This window comes from Rutilus rutilus (genome assembly GCF_951802725.1).
Source record: "Rutilus rutilus genome assembly, chromosome: 20".
In the NCBI taxonomy this organism is placed as follows: domain Eukaryota; kingdom Metazoa; phylum Chordata; class Actinopteri; order Cypriniformes; family Leuciscidae; genus Rutilus; species Rutilus rutilus.
Genome location: NC_140225.1, coordinates 15,094,140 through 15,108,762, shown reverse-complemented (window position 1 = coordinate 15,108,762; position 14,623 = coordinate 15,094,140). Strand labels below are relative to the sequence as shown.

General features: G+C 38.3%; 1 protein-coding gene across 6 annotated transcripts in view; it reads right to left on the bottom strand.

Annotated features, from left to right (window-relative positions):
* Nucleotides 1–1,277: 1,277 nt before the first annotated feature.
* rin2a (Ras and Rab interactor 2a) overlaps nucleotides 1,278–14,623 on the bottom strand; it is a 41,416-nt gene continuing 28,070 nt past the window's right edge. For 5 of the 6 annotated variants that reach the window (XM_084391123.1, XM_084391125.1, XM_084391122.1 and 2 more), the window contains 6 exons: nucleotides 13,465–13,556; nucleotides 9,182–10,459; nucleotides 4,003–4,311; nucleotides 3,761–3,892; nucleotides 3,483–3,646; nucleotides 1,278–3,062 (listed from right to left, as the gene is read on the bottom strand). In XM_084391123.1, coding sequence (XP_084247249.1) covers nucleotides 2,745–3,062; nucleotides 3,483–3,646; nucleotides 3,761–3,892; nucleotides 4,003–4,311; nucleotides 9,182–10,459; nucleotides 13,465–13,556 — 2,293 coding nt within the window. In that variant the 3' untranslated portion in view covers nucleotides 1,278–2,744. Of the gene's footprint in view, nucleotides 3,063–3,471; nucleotides 3,647–3,760; nucleotides 3,893–4,002; nucleotides 4,312–9,181; nucleotides 10,460–13,464; nucleotides 13,557–14,623 lie in introns of all 6 variants that reach the window. The other variant, XM_084391127.1, reaches the window with a different exon arrangement.

The following is a 14,623-nucleotide window of genomic DNA, read 5'->3' as shown; positions in this document are numbered from 1 at the left end:
TACAGAAAATATACTTTGCAGGTCAGCACCATTCATTATATTTTATTTTTTATATTATGTGAAAATGTTAAAGGAGGAGCATATATTGATCGTTTTAATTGCTTTACTATTTTTAGATTTAGACATGGCATCTACATACAGTTTAATCTCCTTTTCAAGCACCATAAAAAGAGGTTTGCATTTTGTAAACTTGCATTTATGAATGTGAAATTTACATAAAAATAAAATAAAATTGATAATAAAACCAACATGCTTTAAAGAGCGATCCTTGATATAATAACCCAAAATCACATGTTTATAAGATAAGGAAAATGTTTTTAAAATATTATCAGCAATGAAAACCTCCACATTATTCCAAAAATACTGGGTATATTGGCAAGACCAAAACAAATGAGAAATTGTTTCAGTGGAGCATTCACAGAAAGAACATTTTAAATCAATATCAATTTAAATTTTTTGTAGGAATACCTTTGTAGGATAAACTCTACAACCTTAACCTTCCTTCCTTAACCTTATTTGTAAGGAGGAATTTTTGAGGTAATGACCAAACTTGAGTCCAATTTACATTATTAAAGAAACTAGTTCTAGTAGAAAACAGCATTAGGCGTAGAAATAATCTCTCTTAAAAACAAGGATCTAATTTTATAATTGTTAGGCTTTAACCCAGAGAAACAGATAGTGCCGACAGAGGTATGTTCAGGTCTAGGAGGACAGACAGAGAGTGTGGATGTATAGTTGTTCCAAACCTGTACAAGTTTCCTTTATTTTTTGGGTAAACTATCGCTTTAAGGAAATTCAAAATCTAGTCTAAATCAGCAGGGTTCAGTTCTCTTTTAAGATCATCAAATTACAGTGACTATGTATTAAAATGGATAGTTGCTCTTGTTTTAAATAATTTTTTCATTGTGAAATTTGACATTTTCTGTCAATCAGCCAATAATACATGCAGTGTCTAAAATTATTACAAAGTGTTATTTCAGCAAATTTTTTTTCTGTAAGCTGCTTTGAAATATGGAAAGCACTATATATGCATAATCATTCTGTCTCTTTTTTTTTCTCTCTCTCTCACACACATGCATGATCCTTATCCTGATCCTCGTGAGAAAACAATCAGATGGGCCTTGCAATGATTTCAAATGACTTGGAATCATAAATGTGGTTACTACAACCCCTCATGGTGATGAAGTGGAAAGTATTTACCTATTCCCAGAAAGGAACAGACAAGGTACACAGCCAGGGCTTGTGGGAGCTTGTAATAAAAGATGACAGAGACGATACACGTTCAACATCAATTTATTTTGTGCAAAAGAGTACATTTAAAAAAGGCAAATATGAAGAACTGACTAAAGAACGAGGATGAGCTTTTCTCCAAATGAATACACAATATTTTTGATTTTCAAATCTGTGAAAAATTCCTGCACAGATTGCATATAAATATGTATACACTTATCAGACTTCAAATATCTTGTTAAAATACATTTCAAGACTTGAAACATGTAGTTCGTGTTTCAGATGTGACTAGTGTTTCTATATCATCGTTACATGGGATTAGAGCTTTTTGAGCACCCCTGTCTCTTAAAAAAAAACAATGCCCCGAGTTTACATCAAAACATGCAAATGTAAAGTACATTAATAGAACATACTTGGTAAGTTATTGCAGTTAAGAGGTTATGAGTATAGTTATGAATGTTAAAGAACTATCCTTCCCGGTATTCCCTGATACACTTTAGTGACACAAATCATTTCTCTTTGCTGATCATTTCTACCAATGTCTCTTAACCTGCTTTAAAAGTCCATGTCATTTTTTCCCTTATTATTTCTTACTTTACATAGATCTTTCCATTTGTTCTACTTGCCAAAAGCCCTTTGTGTCTGTTCTTAAAAACCTGTAAATCAGAACCAACATCAGTACAACAGAGATCCAGATTACCACAAGCCCTAAATGTTTAGCTTGTCAGTAGAAGTACAGTATTTTAGAACTAAACCTCACCATTTCTACCATCTCCATTACTACCGAAGACTTTAACAAAACATCATAATCATAATTCATACAAAAGCAATATGATAAAACATCACTGGCAACAATGCCTGGTTCTTTAATTGGTCTTATCACAGAGATACATGCAAAACTATAACAATAAATCATATATATAAAAAAGAATGCAGTTTACCAGCAACTGCAAAAAAATATCATGAATCAATTTTACATTAGAAAACAAGTGTCCACAGTGGCCTTAGGGACTGAGATGTCCATGTTACTGAACAAATGCTGAAGGAAGGAACTTCCTGAAAGTCTTCACCTCAATGCACTGAACAGCTCTCTCATTCTGCAGGGAGAGCAGTCACACGAAAAATGCTACAGTCTCTCAGCATGGCGAAAAATAGGAGACAGGAAAGCTATAGTATGTACAATCCTGGCACAGTCAATGTGGAATGTGTAAAGCTTACACAATGTGTATGTTTGGGCATAGTGTAACATTTGCAGTTTGGATACAGCTATTCTCTCGTGATGGTCGCGTGCAACTTCCTAAAACGTTTTGAAAATAGTGAAGACAGAGCATAAAAAATGCTGCATCTGTCAGACACATCCTTCCTTCCCTATTTCCCCCTAAGCACATTTTCCGCTTCCCTCCAGCTTTTTTTCAAAACAGTGCAGACATTAGCAGTGTTCCTAAGGAAGGAGATGAATAAATGGGGCTGGGAAGGAATTTCGAGAGGACCTGAATGAATTCAGGTTTGCTCTCTCAGTTGGACAAAGTGTTTTCATTGAGCTGGTCTGAAGGGACAGTGAGGTCTTGGATCTGGCGGTACACAAAGAAGAACAGTTGTGGCTGTGGGCGGCTATGTAGTTCGGCCTTGATCCTCTGTGGATGAGTGTCCGGGGCCAGCTGCTGTGTGGTTTCATCTGTCAAGAGGAAAAGGGCGTAGTTCTCCGGGTCCGAAACTTTAAACTTGTCCGCGCATATCTGACACACATCCTCCGTTGTGGCGTAAGGATGAACCTGAAGGGTTTTGGCTGTGCAGCCATTGCTTGCATCTTGCAGTGCCACCCGCAAGTAGTTCTGAATATAGACAAGAAGAAATTTAGAGGTACATACCAATATATATCAAGCACATTACTCCCATAATTAAGTTATCATATTATCATTACTGCACATAGTTCATTGCTATTATCATTACTGCAAATAGCCTTTTCTGCACTTAATAAATCACACAATTTAGTTAAATTTATGATAATTTCTTGATTATTGAAAGTCATAGGGCTGTGCAACGATTAATCGTATCCAAAATAAAATGTCGTGTTTATATTTATGTGTGTGTACTGTGTATAATTATATATATTAGTATTACAGCTAATAATTATTCATCAGCAATAATTATATTAATAATATTAATTTATTGGCATTGCAAATAATATACTTATGTTCTTAAATGTATATTGTTTTAAGGAAGAATAGATTAGAACTTTACCAGGGATTTACCTGGAAATCATCCACAGATGGCGTGGAACGCTGGGTTGTGCGTCTGCGGTGCCACTGGTGCAGTGTGTTCCGGGTCTCAGAGCTCAGCACACGAGCTGCCTGGTCCTCCTGGAAGTTCTTGATGAGAGACATTGCCCCATATGCGCTGGTCAGGTAATAGCCTCCTAAAATCAGATAAGAAATATTGGAACATTAAAAAAGTTTGATGCCCGACAAAATTATGCAATAACTTGAGTAGTTACTGCTGTAGCCCACACACACAGTGGGGTCTAATGTACCTTCTCCATGAAGGAGTGATGGGTCCAGTAACTCCATCATGTACTGTATTTCAGCATCCAGCTGTGGCATGTCACACTGGGCCATCACATATGTCAGCATGGGCAGGAAGTCATCTGCCCCATACATCCTCCCTGCCATTATTACAACAAAGATTGAAATCATGAGTCTATGCAGAAGTATTATAAGCATTCTGTGCACAACCACATTAATGGATTCACACAACTACATCACACTAATGTACCTGAGTTGCTCTCCATTATGGTGTAGATAAGCTTGCACACACTGAGAAGCAGAGACACTTTTTTCTCTGGCGAGTACATCTTGCACATGTTGTGGAACTTGTGGCGAATCTTCTCTATGGCCACATGGTCAGGGGGAAGAGCACCATCCACGCCCATCTCCTGGGGCTGCTTGGCTTTGGCCGAAACCAGATTCTCCTTCAGCTGCTGCCAAGTCCCGCTGCTCACCTGGAAGTCCCGCAGAGCCGCCTCTATCACAGGCTTCAGTGGCTTCAGCACACACTTGTGCATGGCTTTCTCCATCACCTGATCTATGGAGGAAGAAGTAGATATATGATAATTATATTGAAATAGTTACATAAAACAGTTGTATAACAATGGGTAATATGACTAAGCTAGATGCAGTTAATGCAACATAAAAAAAACATTTTGTAAAAAAAAGAAGAAAACCTGTTAATTTAATCTCAGAAATTCTGTTCAAGTTTGTTGATGATTGAGTCTCTTATACTCACCAAGGATGCATTTATTTGATCAAAACTACAGTAAAAACAGTAATATTGTGAAATAATATTACAATTTAAAATGACTGCTTTCAATTTGATTATATTTTAAAATTCTATTTATTCCTGTGATGGCAAACCTGAATTTTCAGCAGCCATTACTCCAGTCTTCAGTGTCTATAATGTGACCAAATCAGTGTCTAATAATATGCTGATTTGGTGCTCAAAAAACATTTCTTATTGATATCAATGTTAAAAACAGTTGTGCTGCTTAATATCTTTTTCAGGATTCATTAATGAATAGAAAGATTAAAAGAAAAGCATTTATTTAAAATAGAATGGTTTTGTAACTAAGTAAAAGTTACTACACTGTAACATTTGATCAATGCATCCTTGCTGAATAAAAGCACTAATTCTTATTCGAATTACTTATATATATATATATATATATATATAGAGAGAGAGAGAGAGAGAGAGAGAGAGAGAGAGAGAGTATATGGCCATAACCTCATATGTTTTGTCTCTCGTTTTGTCTTTCATATATCTCTTATGTTTTGGAATTTGTTTTGGTGCACTCCTTCATATAGAAGGAAAAGGAACATCAAAAACATCAAAAATCTCAACAAATTTTTTTATTTTTTTTGACAAATCTATTTGTGGACGAGCCTATTTGTGGCTGAAATGACTGTGACCATGAGTATATTGACAGGGATATCCAACGTGGCTCATCGTTCCATTTCCTCCTTTATAGGGGAATACCTGCACGCAGTATTTTTACACCTACTTTTCCAAAACTCTTGTTCCAAAACAAGAACAAAATGTCTCCTGACAGCTCAACAGTCTCCGGTATTACTCCCATATGACAACAAGTTTTGTCTTGTAACTTTGATTGTGCAAGCAGGGCTTGAAGACCATAGCCTACCTAAATTGTAAAATCATCTAAAACTGTAGGGGAGTGTATGCGTAACTAAAATCATCTGATCTAAAGAACAGAATGTAATGTTTAATCAGGCTTTGGAAAATGCTGACAGCGCTGCTTCTGTCAGCACACTAGACCACTAAGGAAAGACATTTGTGTGCTTCCTTTTCATTTTTTGGGTCTATTACAAATGTAAATTGTAAGTGTATGTGTAAAGCAAATAATTTAATTCTCTATGAATAAGTTTTTAAGTTAATATACTGTAAATAGCATAATGTTTTCTAGGCAGACTGTTTTCTAGGAAAGGTTGGATGATTTCACATCACAACTTGTAACATGACTTGTCAGTAAACGTCTTCAACGTGTAGCAGCGTGACTCAACTGCTAGTGACCGTAAAACAACTTGTCAAACCTGTTTTTGGAAATAAAGTAAACTAAACCTTTTTTTCCCCAGATGTATTCCATATGGCATCAATGCAAAATGTAAAAACAAAGCTGTTTGTAGTCAGTGGACACAATGGGGTCAACTGCTATCTACGTCCACAACAATCGCCAAGCGGAAATACCAGCTTCCTTTTTTTCACTACCTATACTCCCACTCAGTCACTCCATTCACAAGAAATGATGTATCAGAAGCACAACTAATAAATAGACAGATTTTTGTGCCTTACATGAGGCTGTGTTAGAGGTCTGACTTAAACTCTGACACAGCTGAATGCTTAAACAGAATCAGCTGTTGCAAATGTGTTTACATGGTCATCTGTCCCAGGAGAGAGCAGACAGCTCAGTAAACAAGCCCCGCTCCTGTCACTTTTGTGAGAAAAGCAAAGAGCTCTGCTAATGAAGGCGTGAGGGCGGCACAGAGCCACAGATTTAGAGGAACTGAACTGGTTTGTAGTTCCACTTAAGAGTTTAATTCTGTGGAACAACCGCAGACACAGTGAAAGCGACGGGACTGGGAGGGGTATATATTAAATACTATATAATGTTATGTATACTGCCTTCATTATTTTGCTAATTCTTGTGATTTGGGCCCTTAATATTTGGTTAGGATGTCACTGCACATCAGGTCAACAGGAAACCACAGCAGTGATGGAAACAGGAATGTTTACAGGAATGGGGCTCAGATAAGAAACACTCATTCGTCAAGGCCACCTCAACTTGAAAGGCTATCTTCCAAGGCTTATAAACATCCCCTCAAACAAACTCCTATTCTCCTCAGTGTCTGTCATTCATAGCGCTCTCTCTGTCTCTCTCTCACTCCATGTCTGCACTGCAGTCTGGAAAATTAAGCCGCAGTGACAGGAGAAGTGAATCCACTGATGCTTCCCACACAACAAGCACAGGCTAGCGCTAAAGTAAGGAGACAAGGCCGCAAAGTACGTCACAGCACAGAACAAAAGGCACACACAAATTACCGGTATACCAGACCAACGCACCAAATAAAATTTCCCTTCATAGTCTATTGACCCCTCCAAATAAACGAAGTCTTTCAGGAGAGTGAATGATAACTCCAAACTGAATCTCTAGTCTCAGACGTGTTTTTAAGGAAGTACTCAGAATAGAGAAAAGGCACAACAACAACAAAAAATCCTTGGGCCTGAAGTAGAAACAATAAGTCTTTCCAGACACATCTCGATAAAACAGTGTCTTAACCCTGTTATGACTCAAAAGTGAGTTATGAGAGCTGAGCTGGAACACGGACTCAAAAACAGACTTTGGGGGAAAAAAGGGTGACATTCTCTGTCAAAGGTCATTAACTGTGCATTCAAGCTTGTTCTAATTGCTTTGTTAAGTCACAGAAAAGGATTGCTGTCCATGGCAGCATGATCTCATAGCTATGGCCCTTATTGTGCTTGTTTAAACACGAATACAACAAAATCTGCCAGTTCACAAAGGCAGCAGCATCAGGTTAGGAGCTCTGAACAAGAGCCCTTTTCTCTACATTCTTGCCTAACACCCACATACTTGATGCCTGAATCAACAAGCAGGAGGGGTTACGCCGGATTATAGGAGAGCTATATCGGAGACACTGGCATGTTTGGCTGAGGTCCATTCTGGGAACATCTGGAAAGTGATTTATTCCTCAAAAATTTGTTTACAACCCATAAGAGAGAGACGAGGAGGAGGACGCTCAGGGCGATGGATGATGCAAATTTCCTGAAGAACCAAAACAAAACCCGGCTGAGCTGAAAATCATCATTAATACTTTAGAATTTATCAAAATTAACCCTCAACCAAATTTGTGATAACTAAACTACTTCAGCATGTAGATCAGTTAGGCTTTTACAGCTAGTGTGTCATTGTAATAAAGTATATTATTGCCTGTCGCAGACAGTGAAAGGCGTGTGGCCAGTTATACAAAAGCCATACTAATGGTTCTCTACCCACACAAGAGTTTGAGTATATCTCAGCTCAATGTCCCTTGTGTGTGCCGCTCACGTGGAGTAAAACGCCTCCAGGCCAAGATGAATAGACATGAGAGCTTTGCCTCATGCACACACGCTCACAGGTTTAGACCCAAGCATTGGTGTACTTTTTGTTTACACCCAAAAACATGTTTAAGAAGGCACTGGTTATAAAAATCATGATATTTATCTGAAAACAATGTCTCATGTTTAAACAGGTTTTTTAAATATTTAAAGAAATTATTGCGTACTGTATATATCACACTTTCCATTTCTTCTAAATGTTGCAGATATATATTATCCAAAACAGTTGGCAATGGTGCAATGATGTCAATAAGCAGTAATCGTGTTGTGTAATATTACATACTGTGCATATTATGACATTCAAACAGTAAATATTTCGCTGCCAAATTTCTTGTTATGAAAGATTTGTGAGTAATTTTGCTACAATGGGTCTTTGAGGGTAAAAGAACTGTAACCTGACAGTATTCAACATACCACAGGACATAATGAGAAACATTCTAAGCACTTCCCAGCTACAGAATTCTCCACACACACAGCAAAGTGAAATTATTACGGGTTTAATATTATGACCTGCTGCTCTGGAATTTTAAATATAGTATTTTATTTGTACACTTAAAATTCTAGCTAAAAGGTCCTATTTGTTGTGCTGTGAGCGGTGGACCACAGGTTCCTTATAAATCAGTGGCAATTGAGACAGACTGGTGCCTCATTTTACAAGAAGATTCAGATCATAAACAGTCCGCCAAGACAGTCTCAGCCTGTGAGACTCTCATCCAATGTGTGTTAACCACAAAATAGCCTTGGCTCATTCTCAATGTCACTTTTCGATCCTATAGACCCTTAAAAACAAGCAACATTCTGATGCACAGCTGATTATTCCTAATAGTTCACTAAGGAATCTATATGAATATCAATTCATGAATATGTTGGTAAGCCTATGGTACACAGCTCTTGCAAGATGAGATCTGTCTTTAGTAATTGTATTATCAGTGTATATTAACCTCTACTACAAAGACAATTTACCAGATGTCAGAGCAAATATTATTTCCTCTAATCCTCTGCATTGAGAGTAAGTTAATTAACATTGACAAGATCATTAAGTGCCTTAATACTGCAGAGGAGTGCCAATTTAGTGTGTTTAGTGCTCAATGGCCCAGCCCCAAATGGCACATCTGATGTGTATTTGTGGTCTTGCGATGACCGCTGCATGCTTGTGAATTTCTAAGAGACTGCAGAGTGTCAATTCGAGACCACATAGCACCCCACTTTGTGGAGTCAATGCACACTTTTGCAAAATCTTCTCTTTTGTATTGAAGGAAGGAAGCCTTACCAATTTGATCCTCGGGGATAAGGGACTCAATAGGTGGGTCAAGCTCCGAGCTCTGCAGCAGGTAGGACTTCATCTGAGTCATGAACTGCCTGAGAGTCTGCAGCAGGTCCAAGCCCGACGTGTGGCTGCCGCCATTCTCCTGCAAAAAGCTCACATAGTCCTGCACCAGGCAGCCAAAGTAGGTCCCTTTATCCCTGGACTGCTCAACGATCTTCCGAATGGCTCTCCTCTCAGGCGTCATCAGAGAATTGAGAACGCCGCTCATTTTGCGCAAATGTCCTCTCAGTGCACGCGGCAGCACGAACGTACCAGCACCGTTCCGACTTTTTGACTTGAAGGGTGGTGGCGCCTCCTGGTCGCTCTCCAAGTTGATGCCGTCGTCTTCTTCCTCTTCCTCCTCCTCCAGGCTGCTGTCGCCAGTGGGACGTTCAGTTCTGGAGGGACTGGCCTCCATAGGCAGCGAGAAGCTGTGGGTGAAGTCGAGAGAATCTGAGGACGAGGTGGAGATGCTGAGGTCGCTCAGACGCTCTCGTCCTGTGGAGCAGCGCTCATCTGCGGGGCTGCAGTTCTCCAGGGTGGTGGAGTTGCATGAAGAAAGCTTGGCCAGGCTCCAAGACACGGCTTCCTCAATGGTCTGGTCATCCAGGGCCATGTGGCAGCGGAGGCCATCTGCGTCAAGCAGACCGGAGGAATTCTTACTGCGAGATGAGGGCACCAGGATGGGCTTACTGAACTTTTTGGGTGGGGAGGATGAGGGAGATAAGGAACTAAAGGATGATCCCAACCTCCCCAGCAGGCTGCTCTTTTCCTGAGGCGTTTTGATCCAACAGGCCGTCTCAGGCATGGTCTTCTGTTTACGGAGAACTGCTGATTTGCCAGAGGCAAAGCAGGGAGGTGGGGGTCGAGGTGGTGGGGATCTCTCACTCTTGGATCTAGTCACACTTGCGTGTGGTTTGTTTTGTGTGCTGCTTGTGTGGCAGAAGATGCTGCGATCTATTCTATGCAGAGCACTGTGGTGGTGCTGAGAGCCACTTGCGTTACCCGGGGATGTTTCTTGCTTTTTGGGTGAAGGGTTAGGTTGGTGTGTCTGCAGGAAGAGGGGATTGATGAAGCACAGCGCTCCGTTGGATTGACTGTATTCAAGTTCAGAAGGGGTCCGAGTGAATGGGATGCCCGGCACTCTTGGGGAGAAATTAATGCCCAACTGTTTTAGATTTCGACTGTCACAAACAGTCTCCTCAGACTTCTTCTTATTGCACAGTTCAGAGTCCCAGAAACCTGCAGAAAGAGAACACAAAAAATGCAATCAATTTGGATAAAGAGAAGAAAAAGAAAAAACAAGAAATTCTCAAGAAAAGCTCATTCTCTGAATTAGATGAACTAAGAGGCATTTATCAATTTGACAGCTGAATCATTTTTTTTTTTTTTTTTTTACGTAATTACAGAAGAATATTAGAAAAAAACAAATAAAAGAGAAATTTCAGAAATGATTAACAAAAATGCTCAAGAACATTAACAGACACTTCAGATAATGCTTCTGAAAGGGTTATCCTACAAATCCAAGCACTGGCATTCAGAGCACAATGACACAATCGAGTGGGCGCAAACACAAAACCACAAAATTCCATGACAGAAACTAATGAAAAAAACATTGAAGTGAACAATCAACAAAATCTTAAAACAATGAGACAACAAAAGGAGAATTAAACTTACGCTACATCTAATAATTAAGTCTTCTCTTCAGTCTGTATGTAAATAGTGTGAGCAAAAAAGTTTACACGTCTACAGTTCCTGCAGTGACTCTGCTGTCTGAGTTGTGAGTGGTAGAGTAGTGCTGATACACACGCAGTGAATGGTGAGATCATGCATGCTGATGAGAAGGTGGGAGGAGCACAGACGCTCCAGCTCTCAGTTCCTCCTCTCATATTACTCACTTGTTCATACTAAATGCCTCCCCTTCAAACGTTTTCCTTTGATGGGATTTGATGCAGTACAAGAATGACTTTTCTTTATTTTTGTTTCGTTATTCAGTAAACAGACACTTTGTACTTTGATCAAGTTTCAGTATTAGGTAATCAACACTGTAAGTATCGACTATAACTATACAATATAAGATATAAAAATAAAAATGTTGTACTTAAGAATAATGTGCTGATTAATTTACCAATAAAGTGAGGTAAATTAACATATTAGAGATAAGTTTTGCATGTACTGGGTGCTGCATCGTTTAATATATTTTTAAAGTAAATAAATTGAAACCCTTGCCAATTTAGTTTAGAACAAAATTGGTGTTGTATGGCCAGATATTTAAAATGATTTTTATTAAATAATAATAGCAATACTTACAATAATAGTAAATTGCCCGAAAGCTAGAACAGAAATATAGGATTGACAGGAAATCAGATTTCTTTTCTTCGACTATCAGTAATAATCATCTCCTAACTGATGTCATCTGAGACAAGAGCGGGAAGTGTTTGCGTCACTCAGATCAGTTCTGCCGAAGTGGCACCTATAAAGGCGTGGAATGTCTAGAAACCTGCACCTGTGTATACAATTGTTCTTTTATTTGATCTTTTCTGTCTCTTCTTTGCCTCACTCTCTGTAAACGAACTTAAAATGCTACCATTACGTTGTGCTGCCTTTGTCTCTTGCTCTGACTGCTCTCATTCTTAACGCTTCTCTTGTTATCCTCAGCTCAACCTCACAGTTCCCTGATCATAATCGGCAGTCAATGAGCCGCTGGAATTTTGTCTTGGTGGAGTTCCTCTTGGAAATGATTTTAGTTTGAGGTACCACACCCATCACTGCTCTCAGCTTAACTCTGCATGGCCATTTTAGCATTCATTACTGCCTAACCGTATTATTACAGGTGGCATAACCAAGACTCGCTGTCTCACCTATCCCATTCAGACTGCCTGGTCTTCCAGACGAAAATATGATCCCCTCTGCGATTTCAAGTATGCCATTTCACAAAACTAAAACTAACTCTTAGATGAAAATATGACCCTAAACAAGTCATTTACTGATTTCATATTCAGATTATAAAAAAAAAAAAAAATGCTTTTGACCCAAATCAAACAATTTAATCATATAATGATTATTTGGACCTCATAATTTCTGCTAATCAAACAAAACCACAACAATTTACTTTTTATATGTCTTACTAGAGGAATGTCGTACATACGTCAATTAAAGTACAAAGTTACAACATGAATCAGAAACAAAGCAAACAGGCAGATCTCTGTTTGACAGAGACATTTACTAGCGTCAAACACATCTGTGGTCAATTTCACCAAGCCAAAGTCTTATCATCCGCATATGTTGTCCGCATGAGCTGTTTGTAAAATGCCACGTGTCGAATGTTGCCGTATGTTTGCTGGCACAGTAACACCTGTATTGTCAATACTCCAGGATGTATCCGACTGACGTTCTGTTCTTCACTATGCTAGATGTTGTTGTACTATAGAATCTAGCATGTTCATACAGCCTGCGGGTTTAGGGCTTTAAGACTTAAAAAGTAGATGGAAAGATCATACAACATTATGTTGAATTGGCTGCCTTTTTATTTTTCCATAGTTGGTCACTCCAATACTGTATATTAGGGATGCACAATATACCATATGGTTGGTGCTGCCATGGTTATTAGCGTATATTGGATCTTTAATTGTGAATTTCCTAAACGCTCACTTAAAGTTAATCTTTAAAAACACTAATAATTTAATAACACTGATAAACTTAATCTTTAACAAATGTCAAAACTAATATGCATTTTTCATGCATAAACTCACTTAAGGAATTTAAAATGACTGATTCTAATGTTTATTTATTTAGACAGTATAACAGTAAAGAGTTTTAATAATGGGTATCAATTGGTTATTGGCTATAACATAAAAATAAGTATCAGTTTATCATATTTTAATATGTGCACCCCTTCTCTATGCTGTATATTTTGTCTTTATGTAGAGTTGGTGGCTACTTGTAAATGAAATGCTTAGCTAAATGCTTTATTTTAACCATGTAAAACTGCTGAGTGCTCATCAACGATTAAACTTTGCTACACTGAGTACAGTATTAAAACTTTGACCTGAATTGAAGATGGAATGCAAACATCTGCATTAGGTTTAAAGTACACACAGCATTACACCCAAACACACAGACATATAATAAACACAAAAAAAGCTGAGGGTCATTAGAGGAGCAGTTATGCTGTCTGAGTAACGCTGAAACCCAACAGTCAGCAGTTAGGCTCAGTAAAACACTCATGCACAGAGAAGAAAATTCACCTCTTCCGAACTGAGCCACTTCCTCCAGATCTGTGAGGGTCTTTGCAGCTGCGATGGCCTCAGGGAGCTTCAGGGTGAAGGGCAGGACGTCCCTAAAGAGCACAAATGAATGTTGAGAATCATTACAAACATTCTTCAAAAGACTGATGACAAATAAAATTTTCAGTCAGGATTCAGACCGCATCATAGCACAGAAACTGTGCTCGTTAAAATTACAAATGATTTACTTCTAGCTTCTGACCAAGGCTGTATCTCAATACTAGTTTTACTTGATCTTAGTGCTGCGTTCGACACTATAGATCACAAAATACTCTTAGCTAGACAACAAAATTACACTGGTGTTCAGGGACAGGCATTAAACTGGTTTAGATCGTACTTATCAGACCGCTACCATTTTGTCTGTTTAAATGGGGAAAAATCGAAGATAACGTCAGTAAACTATGGAGTGCCACAAGGATCTGTGTTAGGCCCTCTGCTATTCTCAATATATATGCTGCCACTTGGTAATATTATAAGAAAACATGGAATTAATTTCCACTGTTATGCTGATGACACTCAATTATATATTTCATCACGACCAGATGAAAACAATAAATTATCTAAATTGACAGAGTGTGTTAAAGATATAAAATACTGGATGACGTGTAATTCTCTGCTATTAAATTCAGATAAAACGGAGGTATTACTTATTGGTCAAAAAAACTGCCCACAAAACCTCTTACAATACAACTTTAATTTAGAAAGATGTCCTGTTACTTTATCCACTACAGTAAAAGACCTGGGTGTTATACTAGATCGCAACTTGTCTTTCGAAAATCATATTTCATTTGTTACAAGAACAGCCTTTTTCCACCTTAGAAACATTGCTAAGCTACGTAACATGCTATCTGTTTCTGATGCAGAAAAGTTAGTTCATGCATTCATGACCTCGAGACTAGATTACTGTAATGCTTTATTAGCTGGTTGTCCTGCATCCTCAATAAACAAGCTACAGATAGTCGAAAAATGCAGCTGCTAGAGTTCTTACTAGGTCAAGAAAATATGATCATATAACACCAATTCTATCATCTTTACATTGGTTACCTATAAAGTTCCGTATCAATTACAAAGTATTACTAATGACCTATAAAGCCCTAAATGGTTTAGCTCCTGGGTATTT